At 46.3% G+C, this 18,723-nt stretch overlaps 1 protein-coding gene across 2 annotated transcripts in view; it reads right to left on the bottom strand.

Annotated features, from left to right (window-relative positions):
- Positions 1-764: 764 nt before the first annotated feature.
- The window catches only part of SPACA4 (sperm acrosome associated 4), a 33,032-nt gene continuing 15,073 nt past the window's right edge, over positions 765-18,723 (bottom strand). The window contains exons 1-3 of one of the 2 annotated variants that reach the window (XM_033916469.1): positions 10,916-10,975; positions 4,604-4,729; positions 765-1,831 (exon numbers count right to left, since the gene is read on the bottom strand). In XM_033916469.1, the coding sequence (XP_033772360.1) occupies positions 1,632-1,831; positions 4,604-4,729; positions 10,916-10,967 (378 nt within the window). In that variant the 5' untranslated portion in view covers positions 10,968-10,975 and the 3' untranslated portion in view covers positions 765-1,631. Of the gene's footprint in view, positions 1,832-4,603; positions 4,730-10,915; positions 10,976-18,723 lie in introns of those variants that run through there. The other variant, XR_004536641.1, reaches the window with a different exon arrangement.

Here is an 18,723-nt window from a genome sequence, read left to right as displayed (position 1 = left end):
CTGCATCCCAGTCATTTCTTTAGATGATTCAGGCATCTTCAAGGTGATGATTAGAAAAGTTGTAATGGAGAGCTGTAGAAAATCCGACCGATGGGAACGGGCGGAAACTAAAGACTGGGGATTAGGGGGAAGCAAGGGGAAATGGGTAGGGCTCGGGCATGCCCAGTGGGGCCCGGGCACTGCACGTGCTCAGAGAGAGAGAAAAAAAAAATCTCTCTGAGCTATCCGCAAATTGGGAGCTGTTGGGACAACACCCATATGTGGCTGACTCATCCTGCTTGTCCTAGGAGAATTATAGATCCTCCCACTGAAAACACAAGCTAAATTCTACAGAGCTGAGAAGTTACTCGGTTCCAGGAGGGAGACCTTTCTTCAGCCACTCCTGGTTTTACCTTACATCCCAAAGCAGGGTAGGCTGTGGTAGTCCCTGATTCCATTCTTGAAATTAGTCCAGTAATGCATTAGGACAGGGGTGTCAAACTCAATCACATTAAGAGGCCGAAATCCAAAACACAGGCTAAGTTGCAACCCAGACCCCCCCAATCTGCACCCCAGACCCCACCCTCATAATAGAACCAATTGTAACTCCATTTTCCCATCAATTTTTCATATACCGTATAACCACAAAATTAAACTACACAAAGCACACTGTATGCTTCTAAACATTCATTCCTAACAGAACACAGATACCCCTATGCAAATAATAATAATAATAATAATTTATTTTTTTTGTATATCGCTATACCAAAAGTTAAAAACGGTTCACAACAGAAAAGATACATACAGTCAATGTATATAAAGTACATAATAACATAGTCGATAAAAAAGAATACATCAATTAAAAAGCAAGAAGAAGTTAAAACAGTATCACAACTAAAATGTAAACATGTGAAACAGGCATGTCTTTAGTGATTTTCTAAAATCAAAATAAGTAGCCTCAAGTATAGGTTTTCCAAGCCATATGTTCAGTTTAGTGGCCTGGAATGATAAAATTCTGTCAAAAAACTTCTTATATTGACATGACTTTAGAGAAGGGTACTTAAATAGATTTATTCTTCATGTACTCTTATTAGAATAGTTCAAAGAAAACTGATAGGCAAGGTAATCTGGTAGCATCCTGATCACTGCTTTGTAACAAATGCAAGAAAACTTAAACAGAACTCTGGCATCGGATAGAGGGCTGCATAAAACAGCCATGTGGGCCGGATTCGGCCCCGTGGGCCTTGAGTTTGCCACCTGTGGTTTAGAGGAATGATTTTTATAAAGCGAAACATAAATATTAATAGGCAAAATAATATAAAAATGGAAACCTTATGAATGTTTCAGTCACATGAGTTGTAGAAGATATATGAAATTGTTATCATTGGTTTGAAAGTGCCACAACTTTGATGGAGGGTGGAAAGAACCGGACCACCAGAACCTTAATTTCCTTAGGCCTGTCTCAGTACAACACGGCTTCACAGAACCTGAGCAACTGAGGTTTAGGCCTATCCTAGGTAGGAAGGGAAATATATCATCAAAGCTAAAAACAAAATGGCTGCCATACATAGCAGATACATAACAAATAATTTGACATAAATAATTCCAACTTAGTGGGGGGGGGGAGGGTGCTGGAGATAAGTCTGTGTCCTTTAATGGATTATCCAGAGGAGCATCAGCGCCAGGACAGTGAAAAGGGAGACTTGGAGTGCACCAGCTGCAGTGTTGCACAGCTCTGTATCACAGCAAGACGCTTGCATACTGTATTCAACATTTTTCACTACCTTGGTGGTGATGTTGTTGCATCGGGAAGTCTCCAGGCAGCCCCGGACAAGGGTTGTGCTCCTGTTTGCTAAAAAAACACAAAGAATCTGTTTACACCTTGTGCTGTTTTGTGAAAATACAGTGTCTCCTAAAAACTAGGCCTTTCAGACATTTCTGGCATAGCGTAGCGATGGTAGGAGGCGACCGGGCTAGTGGCGCCTCCCCGCGCCCTCCTCTCTGCCCCCGCTCCTTCCATGCTACCCCCTCTGCTCCTTCTGCACCTCCCCCAGTTCCTTCTGCACCCCACACTTGCACCCTCCCTTCCCACCCCCGTACCTGCCAGTGCTAGCAGTTTCTCCAGCCTGCTGCTTGCGCCAGCATTGGATTTCCCTCTGATGCCACTTCCTGGTCCCACGACCCAGAAGTGGTTTCAGAGGGAGCCAGAATGGCATGAGCAGCAGGCCATAGTAGTTGCTTGCACTGGCGAAGATTTAAAGAAGTACGGGGGGGAGGGGCAGGAAAGGAAGGGTGCGAGCGTGGCATAGAGGGTAGAGACATGTCAGTAAGGTACCCTACCAAGATGGTGCCCGTGACGGTCCGCCCCCGGCCCCCTTACTATGTTGATGACGTCTACTCATACACTCAAATAAGGGTGCGCATGCTCCTCCTCTTGAAAATACACACTGATCTCCTAATTCTATAAGCTTGCAAGCACAAGGTAACACTTAGGCCCTGATTCTATAAAAGACGAGTTAAATTAGATGCTTAGATTGGCATGCCTAGCCAATTTAGGCCCCTAACTTAATTATTTAAAAAGCCTTAATTGGCACAGTTAATTGAAAAATTGCAATTAAATCACAATGAATTAGCGGGCACCCAACTGGGTAGGCACCTTCCATTTTGGGGTAGGCTTGTACTCCAAGGCGCCTACCAGAAAGTAAGTGTGATTCGGCGCAGATTATAGGCCAGGAGTGGGGGAACGAGGGCCACAATCCAATTGGGTTTTCAGGATTTCCCCAGTGAATATGCATGAGGTCTATTTGCATAAAATGGAGGCAGTGCATACAAACAGACCTAAACTAAAACTAAATTACACTAAAATAAAACTTAGCTTTGTATGCCGGGTCTTCGGCAAGGAGCTCGACTCAGTTGACGGTAACTAAAAAACAGTAACTAAAATATACTAAAAAAAAAGGTAACAGTCAGAAAATATTAATATGACTGATTTCTGAAGAGTTTGGCAAATAATATAGTTTGTAAAGATTTACGAAAGAGTTAAAAAGGACCAGGACCCCTTAAAATAAGAGGAAGTTCGTTCCAAAGTTGAGAAAATTTGAAAACCAAGGATTGACTGAGGGCTCCTGTTACGGAAGGTGCTCTAGGGCTTTTAGCGCACGCACAAAGTTACCCAAAATCTACCGCCTCCTAAAAAGGAGGCGGTAGTGGCTAGCGCGCTCGGGAATTTATTGCGCGTTATGGCCCTAGCGCACCTTTGTAAAAGGAGCCCTGAAATTCTTGACTCCTTTGATGCCTTTCGCTGAAGGATGGGAGAGTTTGAATTGTTGGCTGCCTCTTGCATAGGAGCATCGATAAGCATTCCATAATAAAGAGACAAGAGGGATGAAGATACCATAGAGAATTTTAAAAGTAATACATGCACATTTGAAGTGAATCCTGAGATGGATCGGAAGCCAGTGAAGGTTTAGAAGCAAAGGAGAGAGAAGCACAGGGAAAGAAATACCCGACTGGATTGCGGCCCTCATTCCCTACCCCTGTCATAGGTGGATCTTGAGCGGGTTTTCACTTAGACACCAGAAGATGTCTAACCTAAGCGCAAAGCAGGAGCAACAACCAAAAAAAGAGAGGTCCAACTCTATCTGTAGTGAGAAAACCAACCAGGAACAAACAAACAGAACTGCAGATGTGTACAACAACGTCCTTTAAATGAGGTTTGGTTTCGGTCACTATTTTTCTTTTTGTTATATTAATTTGTCTTCTAACATATTACAACTCATTTTATTTTATTTTATTTTCTCCGACGCTGTAAAAACACGCCCACCCCTTCGCTGATTGGATCGGTTGTCCTTCAATCATATTCTGTTTCCCCTTGGATCTTTTCCGTTATTTTGCCACTGCTGCTTTATGATTTTCACAAGGTCTCAAACTACTGCTGGACGCAGTACTCCAGGTGAGGGCACATCATGGCCCGGTACAGCAGCATGATGGATTATGGCATAACCATGCCGGTATTGATAACTCGGTAACACCACCACAGAGCTCTGAGTATTTCAGTATAGCGCAATCATTTAGGCCAGGGGATCTCAGAGTCCCTCCTTGAGGGCGGCAATCCAGTCAGGTTTTCAGGATTTCCCCAATGAATATGGATTGAAAGCAGTGCATGCACATAGATCTCATACATATTCATTGGGGAAATCCTGAAAACCCGACTGGATTGCGGCCCTCAAGGAGGGACTTTGAGACCCCTGATTTAGGCCAAGAATACCCTAGCATAGAGTGTGCCCACAGTTTCAGCGCCAACGGTGTCGCTGGGCATGATTCTATAAACCAGGGGTGTCAAATGTCGGTCCTCGAGGGCCGCAATCCAGTCGGGTGGCCAGGATTTCCCCAACGAATATGCATGAGATCTATTTACATGCGCTGCTTTCATTGTATGCTACTAGATCGCATGCATATTCATTAGGGGACATCCTGAAAGCCCGACTGGATTGCGGCCTTCGAGGTCCGACATTTGACTCCCCTCCTATAAATGTTTGGGGAAAGTGGTTAGTAATAGTGGGCAGGTGTTGCCCCCTTCTCTGTCGGGTGTGTTTGTGTGTGTGTGTAGGAGGGAGTCACTTACTAGCTGACAGTGTATAAGAGGCACACGACTCGTTGTCGCCACACAGCATCTTGATCAGGGGACAGGGCGGTTTCATAGTGTCATTGTCCAAAATGACTTGGCAGCGGTAGCACACTAGGGCATTTCCTGTAAAAAAAAAAATACAAGTGGCAGATATTACAGGGGCCCTAAGGTTCATCTCCTAGAAATACATCAACAAAGTGGCAGAAAGCAAAACACAGGAGACTTAAAAATTAAGCATTTATATATTTAACAATTTATATACCGCATGAAACTCAAGATTGCCGCTGCTTGGTCAGACCAGTGGTCCATTGTGTCCAGCGGTCCGCCCTTAGATCAATGATCAGTGTCCTGAGACTAGCCTTACCTGCGTACGTTCCGGTTCAGCAGGAGCTTGTCTAACCTTCTCTTGAATCCCTGGAGGGTACTTTCCCCTACAACAGCCTCCAGAAGAGCGTTCCAGTTTTCCACCACTCTCTGGGTGAAGAAGAACTTCCTTACGTTTGAATGGAATCTATCCCCTTTTAACTTTAGAGAGTGCCCTCTCGTTCTCCCTACCTTGGAGAGGGTGGACAATCTCTCTTTCTCTACTAAGTCTATTCCCTTCAGTATCTTGAATGCTTCGATCATGTCCCCTCTCAGTCTTCTCTTTTCAAGGGAGAAGAGGCCCAGTTTCTCTAATCTCTCACTACACAGCAACTCCTCCAGCCCCTTAGCCATTTTAGTCGCTCTTCTCTGGACCCTTTCGAGTAGTACTGTGTCCTTCTTCATGTATGGCAACCAGTGCTGGATGCAGTATTCCAGGTGGGGGGCGTACCATGGCCCGGTACAGCGGCATGATGACCTTCTCCGATCTGTTTGTGATCCCCTTCTTAATCATTCCTAGCATTTTGTTTGCCCTTTTCGCCGCCACACATTGCGTGGACAGCTTCATCGATTTGTTGACCAGTACTCCCAAGTCTCTTTCCATTAGTTACATACTATACATATTGTCCTACTCGCCCTTTGGTCATACACCTATGGGTACAAACCGTAGACAGATATAACTTTCCCATCACCTCAAAAATAGGTGGAACAAAACCATCAAGAATTCAACAATAAAGCTGCAGAAAACATTGAATATTAAGTTCATTATTACTGTGTCTTAAAACTGAAGCAGCTGTCGAGGTATTATCATAAGAAAGCATTAACAAAAAGCTGCGCTTTCAACATTTTCTTGAAACTGATCTCCCCAGCACAAAATCGCAGAATACCAGGCAGGGCGACTCTTGGAACACCCTTGGAGAGACATGATGCAATAATCTTAACATGCACTCTTTACTGAATGGGCAACCAATGCAATTTTTTCAACACAGGAGATATATGTGTTGAAAAGCCCTGTAACCCCTAGAAACCCCTGTAATCAATCGTATGGCAGAGTTGATCAACATTTGCGATGCTTTCAATTTCACGTTAGCAACTCCCAAGTAAAACATAAAAACCAATGCACATACAAAATAAAACATGATATATCTATAATAATAAAACGCTAAGCGAGCATGCGCACTCCTACCTGCGTGATCCGTATGCCCGTGGCAGGCAGGAGTGTGCATATGCGCTACTGGCAGAGAAATTGTAAAGCGCGAGCCTCCCTGCTCTCCAGCTCCTCCAGGCATCGAGCGGCAGTCCTCTATCCAGTCCACTAAAGCGGCTTTTCTGTCTGCCCTCCTCTTCCAAAAAGCCTACTGAGGATAGCGGCCGGCTGTAGCGAACCTCGCAGGCCGCTCTGCACCTCAGTAGCACGTTCCCTCTCACGCACCGGATCGCGTCAGAGGGAACGGGCTACCGAGGTGCACAGCGCCTGCGAGGTTCGCTACAGCCGGCCGTGATCCTCAGTGGGCTTTTTGGAAGAAGAGGGCAGAAACGAACGACCAGGAAGCCAATTACTGGACAGGGGGAGCAGGCAAGGGGTGCTGCTGGACAGAGGGAGCAGGGAAGAGGTGCTACTGGACAGGGGGGGGGGAGATAAGAGGAAGGGAGGCCTACTGCTGGACAGGGGGGAGCAGGCAAGGGGTGGTGGTGGACAACCGAGGAAAGAGACAGAAAGAAAGAAAGACAAACAGTGGCCAAGGAGAGAGAAAGAAAGAAAGAAAGACACACACATCTATTCTAGCACCCATTAATGTAACGGGCTTAAATACTAGTATATATATATATATATATATATATATATATATATATATATATATATATATATAACAAAATGGTTGAGTGGAAGACGACAGAGGGTAGTGGTCAATGGAGATCGCTCTGAGGAAAGGGATGTTACCAGTGGTTTGCCTCAAGATTCTGTTCTTGGGCCTGTTCTTTCTAACATTTTTATAAACGATATTGCTGAAGGGTTGTCAGGTAAGATTTGCCTCTTTGCGGATGATACCAAAATCTGTACTAGACACGTCAGATGGTGTGACTACCTTGAAGAAAGACCTGGCGAAGCTTGAAGAATGGTCTGAAATTTGGCAGCTAAAATTGAATGCTAAGAAATGCAAGGTCGTGCATTTGGGCTGCAAAAACCCAAGGGGTGAAGAACTTTTGTGCCCGACAGAAGAGCAGGACTTGGGTGCGATTGTGTGCGATGATCTAAAGGTGGCCAAACAGGTTGAAAAGGTGACGGCAAAAGCTAGAAGGATGCCAGGTTGCATAGGGAGAGGTATGGTCTGTAGGAAAAAGGAGGTATTGATGCCCCTGTTGAGACCTCATTTAGAATATTGTGTACATCACGTTTCTGTAACCATAAAGTTCTATGATATCACAATGCAAGTGTTAAGAGCCTTAGCCAATAGGGAGAGGAAGAGATAATGGTTACTGTGGATGGGCAGACTGGGTGGGCCATTTGGCCTTTATCTGCCATCATGTTACATTGTTTCTATAACCATAAAGCTCTATGACATCACAATGCAGATGTAAAGAGCCTTAGCCAATAGGGAGAGGAAGAGATAATGGTTACTGTGGATGGGCAGACTGGGTGGGCCATATGGCCTTTATCTGCCATCATGTTACATTGTTTCTATAACCATAAAGCTCTATGACATCACAATGCAGGTGTTAAGAGCCTTAGCCAATAGGGAGAGGAAGAGATAATGGTTACTGTGGATGGGCAGACTGGGTGGGCCATTTGGCCTTTATCTGCCATCATGTTACATTGTTTCTATAACCATAAAGCTCTATTACATCACAATGCAGATGTAAAGAGCCTTAGCCAATAGGGAGAGGAAGAGATAATGGTTACTGTGGATGGGCAGACTGGGTGGGCCATATGGCCTTTATCTGCCATCATGTTACATTGTTTCTATAACCATAAAGCTCTATGACATCACAATGCAGGTGTTAAGAGCCTTAGCCAATAGGGAGAGGAAGAGATAATGGTTACTGTGGATGGGCAGACTGGGTGGGCCATTTGGCCTTTATCTGCCATCATGTTACATTGTTTCTATAACCATAAAGCTCTATGACATCACAATGCAGGTGTAAAGAGCCTTAGCCAATAGGGAGAGGAGATGCTGCGGATGAGCAGACTGGACGGAACATTTGGCCTTTATCTGGTATCATGTGTCTATGTTTCTATACAGTAATCCAAAATAACAAAAAATAAGTTTATTAAGTATTTGATATCTCACCTATCTAGGTGGTTTCCATAAGAATAAAAATTGTTACAACCTTAGGGAGATAGAAAAAAAATTGTATTAGAACATATAACCAGTAAAACAAATTAAAATAGAGATACAAAAGGAGGGAAAGGGAATAAATTCAATATTCAAATGAAAGAAAAAGTCAAACGGGCTTACACAATAGGAAGGGGAAGGGTGAAGTACTGCACTAACTAGAAATAGAGAGCTTTTAAGGAGCAAAGGCTTCCTTAAATTGAAAAGTCTTTAGTTTCGTCCTATATATGGGTAAGGAGGATTCATTCTTGATATGGCTTGGAAGTGCATTCCATAAAGTGGGGGCGACTACAGAGAAGATTGTTTCCAGTGTGGTGTCGTAAAATACGTGGCGAAGTGAGGGAACCGAAAGGAGATTTTGTTGGGAAGATCATAAAGGTCGCGATGTTGAGTAAGGAATCGATGGTCTGTCGATGAACGCCGGAGTGTTTACTTGTTTCGTTCTGAAGGACAAGGAGAAAAATTTTAAAGGAGATACGATGGGGTATCTCTTTTATAACAAACTGATATACACTAAAAGATGGAAAGTGAAACCAAATGGAAATCCTCCAAAACAACAAAAGATCCCACTAGTCAACGCATAAGGTATGGATTGGGGAGGAAAAGGATCTCGGCAGCTCGCTCGGTGATATGGAAGAGACTTCAGCCAAGTCTGACAGGATTCCACTTTTCATTCGTTGATCCTGAAAAGGTCGGGAACATTTACACCTCTCGGGAGCACAGAGGGCCGGATTCTGTATAAGACGCCTACATTAGACGACCTCTAGGTACCCTAATCAAGGATACCTAGAGACGTCTAACTGAAAAAGGCGCATCTTTTTTTTTTTTTTTTTAATTGGCATGGTAATTGACCATGCCAGTTTTCAGCCAATTAAAAAATAATTAAATTACCAATTAACACCTCCCCTTTTATAAAACCGTGGCACGCTTTTTAGTGCCGGCCACGGCAATAATAGCTCTGATGCTCATAGAGTTCCAAGGAGCGCCAGAGTTGTTGACACCACGGCCGGCGCTAAAAACTGCGCTACGGTTTTGTAAAATGGGGGGGGGTAAGAAACCCACGCGGAACTCGTAGGACGTCTAAATCAAGGCACCTAGTGACGCTTAAGGATGCCTACCTGAAAAGTGGGCACAGTTAAGGGGTGGAGACTAGGCATTGCAAGGCGTGCACGATAGGCGCTGATAAATTAGGCCAGATAAAAGCTGACCTAATGTACTGGCTCCTACCTCTATGGTGCCTGGCGACACCTAAGTCGACTTAGGCGCCGCTATGCATGATTCTATAAGCGGTGCCATGTGGTTGATTGACAACCGTGTGGAGCAGCGTCTACAGTGCAGATGCGCTTAGGCACCGTTTATAGGCCCCTATTCTTTCAAACAGTGTCTCGCAATCTAAACGGCTGGAGGGCACCCAGAAGTGCACGGGTGTCGATGCGATGATGTCACTTGCATGCGTGATGTCATCACGCCGACGTCTGCGCACGTGCGAAGACCCTGCAGACAGGCCCTGAGCCGCCAGTGTGTGGGTGTGGGCTCAACAGGAGAGATGCCAGGGAGGAGGAGAGGCTCTGGTTCCGGCTGACTGTCTACAGGACGTGCCTCTCTCCGCGAGAGGCACGTTCTGTAGGCAGTCCGCCGGCGTCGGCTACTCGCGGCACACCTGCAATCTCGCCACACGGTTTTCGATTCACTGCTTTAAAATATGAACATAAATTGCAAATCTGCCTCTGTTCCTATCAAACTCCTCCACTGAACACGCCAACTCCAACCTGACGTGCAACCGCAGCGCTCGTACCTTCACGCCCGAGATAGTTTCATAAGAGGTCTTTAACGTGCGCAAAAGGTCTATAACAGTGGTTTCCAAACCTGTTCTGGGGGACCCCCAGCCAGTCAGGTTTTCAAGATATCCCTAATGAATATGCATGAGAGAGATTTGCATACCTGTCACTTCCATTATATGCAAATCTCTCTCATGTATATTCATTAGGGATATCTTGAAAACCTGACTGGCTAGGGGTCCCCCAGGACAGGTTTGGGAACCACTGGTCTATAACATAGTAAATGAAGGCAGATACAGACCTGAATGGTCCATCCAGTCTGCCCAAACATGCACTCTCTATGATTTCATTTAAATTTTTCTTTTTCGTAGATAGTTCTGGGCCAGAAACCCAGAGCTCTGCCCGGTATTGTGCATCTACTGGAGTCTCCGTCAAGGCTCACTCCGGCTCATCTAAACCATCCCAGCCCATCCTCAACTGAATGGCCATATATATTAGGATTACCTTCCCAACCTTTCTCCTGCAGAAAGACAAGATCCAGTCCCCGTAAAAGCCCTACGAGCGCAATAGAAAATCAGCAGCAAGAAAACCACGAGCCACCATAAGAAAGATTGCCATCCGGCGGCCAGTCGTCAGGGCACATTCTGGCTTCATCCCCAGTGAATCTGGAGATCCTCGTGCTTGTCATGGCACGCTAAGGATAGTCAAGCAAAGATATGCAAAGAGGAGTTAAACCAGAGCTGGGTCAGGGCGTCCCAGATGGCCACCATCACCCAAAGGGCCTCCTAGACAGCCACCATCACCCAAAGGAGGCGTCTGGATTCAATCTTTACCCTGTGAGATAGCCACAAAGGCGACCAGCGTGAGAAGACCCAGGTGCTCCATGATCTCTCTCTGTCTCTTTCTCTCTCCTTGAAGAAAAATTCTATTGAGAAGTTACAGAGTTGGGGATAACACTTCTTCCGCCCTTTGAGGGAGAGAGGCCGGTCTGTAGATTAGTCTAGAAAGCCACTGGTTGCATTCCTAGCCCCATGGCTGTCAGGCCCAACCTCTGAAAACTGGATGCCACAGAGCATGACTGTACACAAGAGAGAGAAAAAAGAACAAACAAAACTAAACCAAACATGACAACTTTCAAAAGAGTCTCATGACGTAAAGTTACTGAGAAACTTGCCCTTCCTTCGACAAAACAGAGACTCTCTAAAGGGGATTTACTGTGCTAGCAAGCCCAGTCTTTGCAGTGCTTCCATGCCTTTGTCGTCAGGAGAAAAATGCACTTCACTAGAAACAATAAACTCTGTGCCCTTGTGCCCATCCCCTGAACCCTCCTGTCAGTAATGAATTGGTGATTTTGCCATCCCAAGGCACCGCCTTCCTAGAACAATTGAACAGCTCCCAGAATCCTATGGTGGCAGAGTGCAGATTGCACGGCAAGTGTTAGAAGGTTCTCCGGCAAATTCTGTGCCGCTTGTTATGTGCCTGTTGAATAATGAAAATTTTATTCTACATCATAAAAATAAACAGGGTATTATTCGGTCTCAGCCAGCAGCATTTATTCCCTTAAATGTCAGCGGCTGTTGTTATAAAAAATTTTTAAAAAACCACGTTATTGGGAGCTGTGGTCTCAGCGTTTTTCCAATGATACTCTACTGGCACTCTTTCAGGCAACCTGGGGAAGGTCCTGCTATCTTTAATCCATCCTGACTTTGGCATATTTGGAGCTGTGGAAGCTTGGGGGCTCATAATCCAAAAACTAGAACGCCCCCAAAAACCGCCTGTCGGCACTTGCATAACCTAATTGCTCGGACATCAAATGCCAGTAATCTAGGGTTACCAGATGTCGGATTTCCCTGGCCATGTCCTCATTTTGAGGAGATGGCCGGGGATCCAGACAGCTTTCAAAACCTGGCACTTTAAACATAGAAATAGACGGCAGATAAGGGCCACGGCCCATCTAGTCTGCCCACCCCAATGACCCTCCCCTACCTTTCTCTGTGAATAGATCCCACGTGTCTATCCCATTTGGCCTTAAAATCAGGCCTCAATAACCTGAAGTGGAAGACTATTCCAGCGATCAACCACCCTTTCAGTGAAAAAGAATTTCCTGGTGTCCCCGTCCCTGATTTTCCACGGATGCCCCCTTGTTGCCGCGGGACCCTTGAAAAAGAAGATATCTTCTTCCACCTCGATGCGGCCCGTGAGATACTTGAATGTCTCGATCATGTCACCTCTCTCTCTGCGTTCCTCGAGTGAGTACAGCTGCAACTTATCCAGCCGTTCCTCGTACGGGAGATCCTTGAATCCCGAGACCATCCTGGTGGCCATTCTCTGGACCGACTCCAGTCTCAGCACATCCTTACGGTAATGCGGCCTCCACACAGTATTCCAGGTGGGGCCTCACCATGGATCTATACAATGGCATAATGACTTCAGGCTTACAGCTGACGAAACTCCGGGTTTTGAAAAGCTTTCCTCCACATCGCGTCGGGCAGGAAGTGGCACCAGAAGGAGAGCTGAGGCCAACGTCCGTGCATGCGCAGAGGCCCATCTGACTGCGACCCGCTTCGGAAGAGGGATTCGGGGAGAGGGGAGGTGCGGGGAGAGGAGAGACGCCGGCCAGGCGGAGAGTCATCCTCGCTGTGAGAGGCGCATCTTGTAGGCAGTCAGCCGGCACGGATGACTCTCCTTCTCACCAGTGTGTCACCGCACACAGTTTGCGACACCCCGAGTTAAAGTAATAGCTATTAGCAACACCGCTTTAAGATAAGAGCCTTCAAAGACGGCAAATTTTAATCTGTTAACTGTATATTATGTATGTCAACCTGTAATCCGTTCTGAGCTCTTTGGGAAGAACAGGATTTAAAACGAATTTAATAAATAAATAAAGTAGAAGAAGATAAAGGCAGCGACACCAGCATCGACTAAACCAAATTTAGATCCCATTGAAAGATGAGAAGTTTAACGCCCCCCCAAGGAAACGCAAGATATCTAATGAGAAGGGATATTTCTAGGGCTGAAAATTAAACACAGTTAGCTCTGTAATTATTGCATTATTAGTTGCAATTACAAATAAAGCTAATTGTAATTTTAAAAAAATGAATCATGTTGCAGCGTCTCCTGTAGGTTTTGAGCCACGCTGGTATGGCTCTGTAGTTTGCTTTGCTGGTTTGGGGATGGGGAAAAGGATCTAAAGCAGTGTTCTTCAACCACCGGTCCATGGACCAGTGCCAGTCCACAGAAATTTCCTGCCGGTCCACAGGGCCAGCACGTGCATCAGGCCCAAAACAGTGTTCTTCAACCACCAGTCCATAGACCAGTGCCAGTCCACAGAAATTTCCTGCCGGTCCACAGGGCCAGCACGTGCATCAGGCCCAAAATAGTGTTCTTCAACCGCCGGTCCACGGTGCGATCGATGCGGCGTTATCTTCGAGCCAGCTCCCTCTTCCTAACTGATTTGGTGCACAAAGCCACGGGCAGTGGCTCCTACAGGCATCCTGCGCCTGAACTGGAAGCCTTCTCTCTGACGTTGCAACATCAGAGGGAAGGCTTCCAGATGAGGCACGGGACGTGCAAGGTGCAATTAGTACTATTATGGGGGCGGGGTCTGGGGTGGAGATTGTGTAGAGATGGGCGGGGTCTGGCCCACGACTTAGCCCAGTGTTCTTCAACCACCGGTCCACGGACCGATGCCGGTCCACAGAATAATTCTTTTATTTCTGCCGTCCATAGGTGTAAAAAGGTTGAAAAACACTGATCTAAAGTAAAGGGGTGTAAAAAGCAGCCCGTGGACTATATGTGGTTTGCTTGAGTTTGGGATGTGGCCCACCTGAGATTTCTAGCAAATTATTGTTCCCAAGTAGCGGGTGCTCATAAGTCTGAAGGATTTCAGAACTATTTGGTGGATATGAAATCATAGTTTCAGAAGAGATTCACACATTTTTGGCGCAAATCAATCTGCAACCGGTGAAAATATTAATAGCCCACGAACTGTTAAAAATCATGGCTGGAGTCCCTGGCTAAGCTAATAGCATTATGACATCATCGCTGGAAATTTCAGCACAGGTAGGACTTGTCATCAGAGGTGTTTTATGATGTCAGACAGCTAACTGGAGATGCATCTGCTAAATCATCACCCTTTGAGGCTTTAGGGAGTCTCAACTGCACAGCAGTACCCCAATCTGTCCCCCCACCCCGATTTTGTCTCCACAAAAGGGGGAGGGTGCTGGGGGCCAGAGGAAAAGGGGCAATGGGGAACTGGTATTCAAACAGGAAGAGGACAACAGGGGGAGGGGACTTCAACACAGCTGGCTGCTTTGCTTCATACCTTCATAAACGGAGAAGGTAAGATATGACGGTTCTGGAGACACCCACCCCCCACTCCCTCACGCCTGCTTCTTCATATTTCGAAAATCATTCAATTGCCCCCTCACAGTACCACATTAGAAAGTCACTTAGCCCTGTCTACACCCTCACTTTATAATAAAGAATTGATTTTGCCAATGCCTAAAATTAGATAAGCTTAGTGGGGATGGGATGCTGATGCATCAAAATTACATCATAGTGGGGAAGCGAGAGATAAAGTCTGGAAAGAACCCCGAGAATTAAAGAAATTAGAGGTAAAGCCTGAGATCGTCACAAAGGATTCTCAGAGTTGGAGGAGTAGGATAGAGGCTGATATGGACACAGAGGATACTCACTGATGGGATATTCCGTGAGAGCCGTTACACTCATGTTACCTAGGGTTACCAGATTTTACTTCAGTATAATCTGGACATCTTAGACATGCCCCCAGGCCCGCCCCTTTACACCCTAGGCCCTCCCTAGCCCCTTCCCCTGCTGTCTACTTGTCGGGTTGGAGGGTATGCGCGGATGCCTCTCCTGCCCGACGTGATTTAAAGGAAGTTTTTCAAAATCCGTACAAAGAGCCGGGTTTTGAAAAGCCGTTCGGGGAAATCCAAACATCTGGTAACCCTAACGTTACCCCCTCCTAAAATCACTTCATTGGCTCCCCATCTGTTTCTGAATACAATTCAAACTTCTCTTACTGACCTACAAATGCATTTACTCAGCATACCCTCATTATCTTTCTTCAATTATCTCCCCTTATGTTCCCTGGCCCCCGTAAGCTCTGCTCAGCCAGTAGGTCCCTCCTATCTGTGCCCTTCTCCTCCAATACCAGCTCAAGACTCCGTCCTTTCTGTCTTGCTGTGCCCTATGCCTGGAACAAACTGCCCGAATCCCTACGGCGGGCTTTTCACTGCTTTCAGTTCTTAGCTCCTCTCACTTTGGGCTCTGCATCCCCAACCCTATATGTTATGTCTGTCTGTCCAGGTTAGACCATAAGCTCTTCCAAGCAGGACCATCTATTAAATGTCAAAATGTACAGCGCTGCATATACCTTTCAGTGCTAGAGAAGTAGTAGTTGGAAAGGCAAAGGAACCTCAGCAAGAGAGCACATAGGATGCATGGTGGTAGGGAGAAAACAGACACAGGGTCCTCACAGTGGGGGAGCAGTGAAAGTCAAGCCTGGGATAGAACACAAAGTATTCTCAGCCATGAGGGAGTGAGGGGAAAATACTGGGATGGGTACAGAGCAACTTCAGAGGTGGTAAGTTGGGGGGGTAAACCCCAGGACAGGCATAGAAGGCCCTTAGCAATGGGGCTGTACCACAGAAGACTTGTTCTCAAAGGATCATGCCTCAATAAATCAATCTATAACAGGCTTGCCCAACTTATGACCTGTGGGCCAAAATATGGACCACCATGTGCTTATTTTCTGGCCCTTGGAAGCTTAGTAATTCTTGTGCTTACAAAGGGATTCCCACTTCCATGGGTTATCAGGCATCCAGGAAAACCCAGGTTTTCCTGGACATCTGGTAACCCTAAAATTACAACAGTGTATGTTTTGGCCTTCTAAATGTTACAGAATATAAAATATAGTCCCCAACAACAGAAAAAGGTTGGACAAGTCTGGTCTATAAGATGCCATCAACCTCTTTATAATTTTAGGAGTGGGATAGTATAGTGTATGAGGAGTAAAGCCTGGAAAAGGCACAGAGGATTCTGATAAGAGCAGATAAACCCTGGACAGTGCAAGTGGATGGGAATTATATTTGCTCTGGTGTGAGTATATTACACCTGTTGGGTAAGATTTGGGAAATTGCCCAGTAGGGATAAAATATGTTCTTCCTAGTAGCGTAAGGGGGATAGGGGGGGGGGGGGAACCGCCCTGGGCTCCATGTCGGTGGGGGCACCGGCACCTCTTAGTCCTGCCCTGCCCTGCCACACCATGCCGTGCTCGCACCATCCCTCCCCCCACCCCGTACCGCTGTAGACCCTCGCCAGCACGAGCAGCTTCTGCCAGTTGCTCACGCCTGCCTGGTTCCCCTATGAATCACTTCCGGGTCACGGGGCCAGGAAGTGATATCAGAGGGGAATCCAATGCTGGCGCAAGGAGCCTGCTGGAGAAAAGCCACTCACGCTGGCGAAGATTTAGAGGCATGGGAAGAAAGGGAGAGTGCGAACGTGGACGGGGAGCAGGAAGGAGCGGATGAAGCAGGGACACAGAGAGGAGGGTGACACCTTTTTAAATCTCTTGCATATGCCTGTAAGATTGGTGCCAGGGGAGAGAGGTGTATAGGGTGGAGATCATTTTAGGTGCTATTGGAGAGAGAGGATTGGGCAGAGGTGAAATGAACTGGGTGTTCTCTGTCTGCCTTTACACTCTGTGTTTTCCTATCAGTGTTGAGGACAGAGGTGACAACTGCAGACCGCCATCTGCAAAAGAGAAGGACGAGGACTACCCCCAAGAGCAGTGGTCAGGTAAGTAGTACTGGTTACATTTCTGTGAGGAAGCTCACATGGCTCACAAGTTAAGGTTGCCAGGTTTCCTCTAAGGAAAAAAAAGAGGACCCCTGGTCCTGCCTCCAGCCTCGCCGCATTCTGCCTCTAGCTCCACCCCATTTCACCCCCCACCTCACCTCCACACCAACCTCCCCGAGCTCGGAACTGCATCTGTGCATGCGCAGACGCCCTACCGACGCAGCCCTGAGTTCAGGGACTTCTAAAACCTAGACAAACTGCCGGGTTTGGGAAATCCCTCCGGGCACCTGGGCAGTCCTCTAAAAATGTCAACATATTATCCCCATGGCGCCGAGATCTTTTTTCGTGAGATTTCGCTCCTAATTCAGAATCCAGCCATTGAATGCTTGTAGTTGGGGTTATTTTTCTCTCACTGTGCATCATTTTACCCTTATTCGCATTAAATTTCATAGGAACATAACATAAGAATAACCATACTGGGTCAGGCCAATGGTCCATCTCGCCCAGTATCCTGTTTCCACATTGGTCAATCAAGATTACAAATACTTGGCAGAAACCCAAACATTTGCGGCATTCCAGAATCTCAAAGAGCAAGCCAGAGTCCGGAACCCCAAATAGTAGCAAGATTCCATGCTGCTGATCCCAGGACAAGCAGTGGCTTCCCCCATGTCTGCCTCAATAGCAGACAATGGACTTTTCCTCCAGGAACATGTCCAAAAACCTTTTTTTTTTTTTTTAACCCAGCTACACTAACAGCTGTTACCACTTGCTCTTGTAACGAGTTCCCCCATACTCTCAAGGTCTTCCTTCAGCTTCTCACAATCCACTTTTTAAGTCTGTGTGATCTGCAGATTTGCAGAACTCAAGCACCTAACTGAAAAGCATTCTTCTTAACAGCTACAATTTGAAGAGCATAAGAATAGCCGGATCTTTTCCAGATAAGCCCCGCCACTAATGGAAAAAGTGGACGCGCCGAAAGTTAAGCCCCGCCACCTTTTGCCAGCGCACGCAACCTTAACCAGTGAAGTTCTCAGCACAACGGCCCCACAACGTCGACCATTTTTTTAAGGGCTCCGACGGGGGGCGTGGGGGGGAAACCCCCCCCCCCCACTTTACTTTCTACAGATCGCGCCTCTTTTTTATTATTTTTTTTGGGTGGCGGGGGTTAACTTTTTGGCAGGGCTTATCTGGAAAAGATCCGATTAGCCTTACTGGTTCAAACCAGTGGTACATCTAGCCCAGTATTCCATCTTCACAGTGGCCAATTCAGGTCACAAGTAAAAACCCAGACATTAGCAACATTCCATGCTACTGATCCAGGGCGAGCAGTGGCTTCCTCCCATGTCTGTCTCAATAGCAGGCTATGGACTTTTCCTCCAAGAACATGTCCAACTCCTTTTTAAACCAGCTTCGTCAATTGCTCTTACCACATCCTCTAGCAATGCATTCCAGAGCTTAACTATTCTCTGAGAGAATAAATATTTCCTCCAATTGGTTTAAGAAGAGCACATAAGCTGCAGGCATTTGTTTCCTAATCATCAAACCTACAGTGCTTTGGGCACACCCTACATTCTTGTCAAAAACAGTTTCAGAATTTCACACCATGCTGTGAGTCAAATTTTCCCCAGAACTTCATGCTGGCCAAAAGAAACAAGCTCTGCTGAATTGAAAAAGATTCTTTTCCTGTAACTGAGGCAGCCGTATGCTACCTTCCCCCCAGTGCCAGCAACTTTTAATAATATCACATGACACCAATCTGGCAATGCAAGATTGCTCCAAGCCACTTCTGCCTGTGCTGATTCCAGTCTCAAAATGGCTG

Source organism: Geotrypetes seraphini, chromosome 12, assembly GCF_902459505.1.
Source record: "Geotrypetes seraphini chromosome 12, aGeoSer1.1, whole genome shotgun sequence".
NCBI classification, from domain to species: Eukaryota; Metazoa; Chordata; class Amphibia; order Gymnophiona; family Dermophiidae; genus Geotrypetes; species Geotrypetes seraphini.
This window is presented reverse-complemented; position numbering and strand designations above follow the sequence as displayed.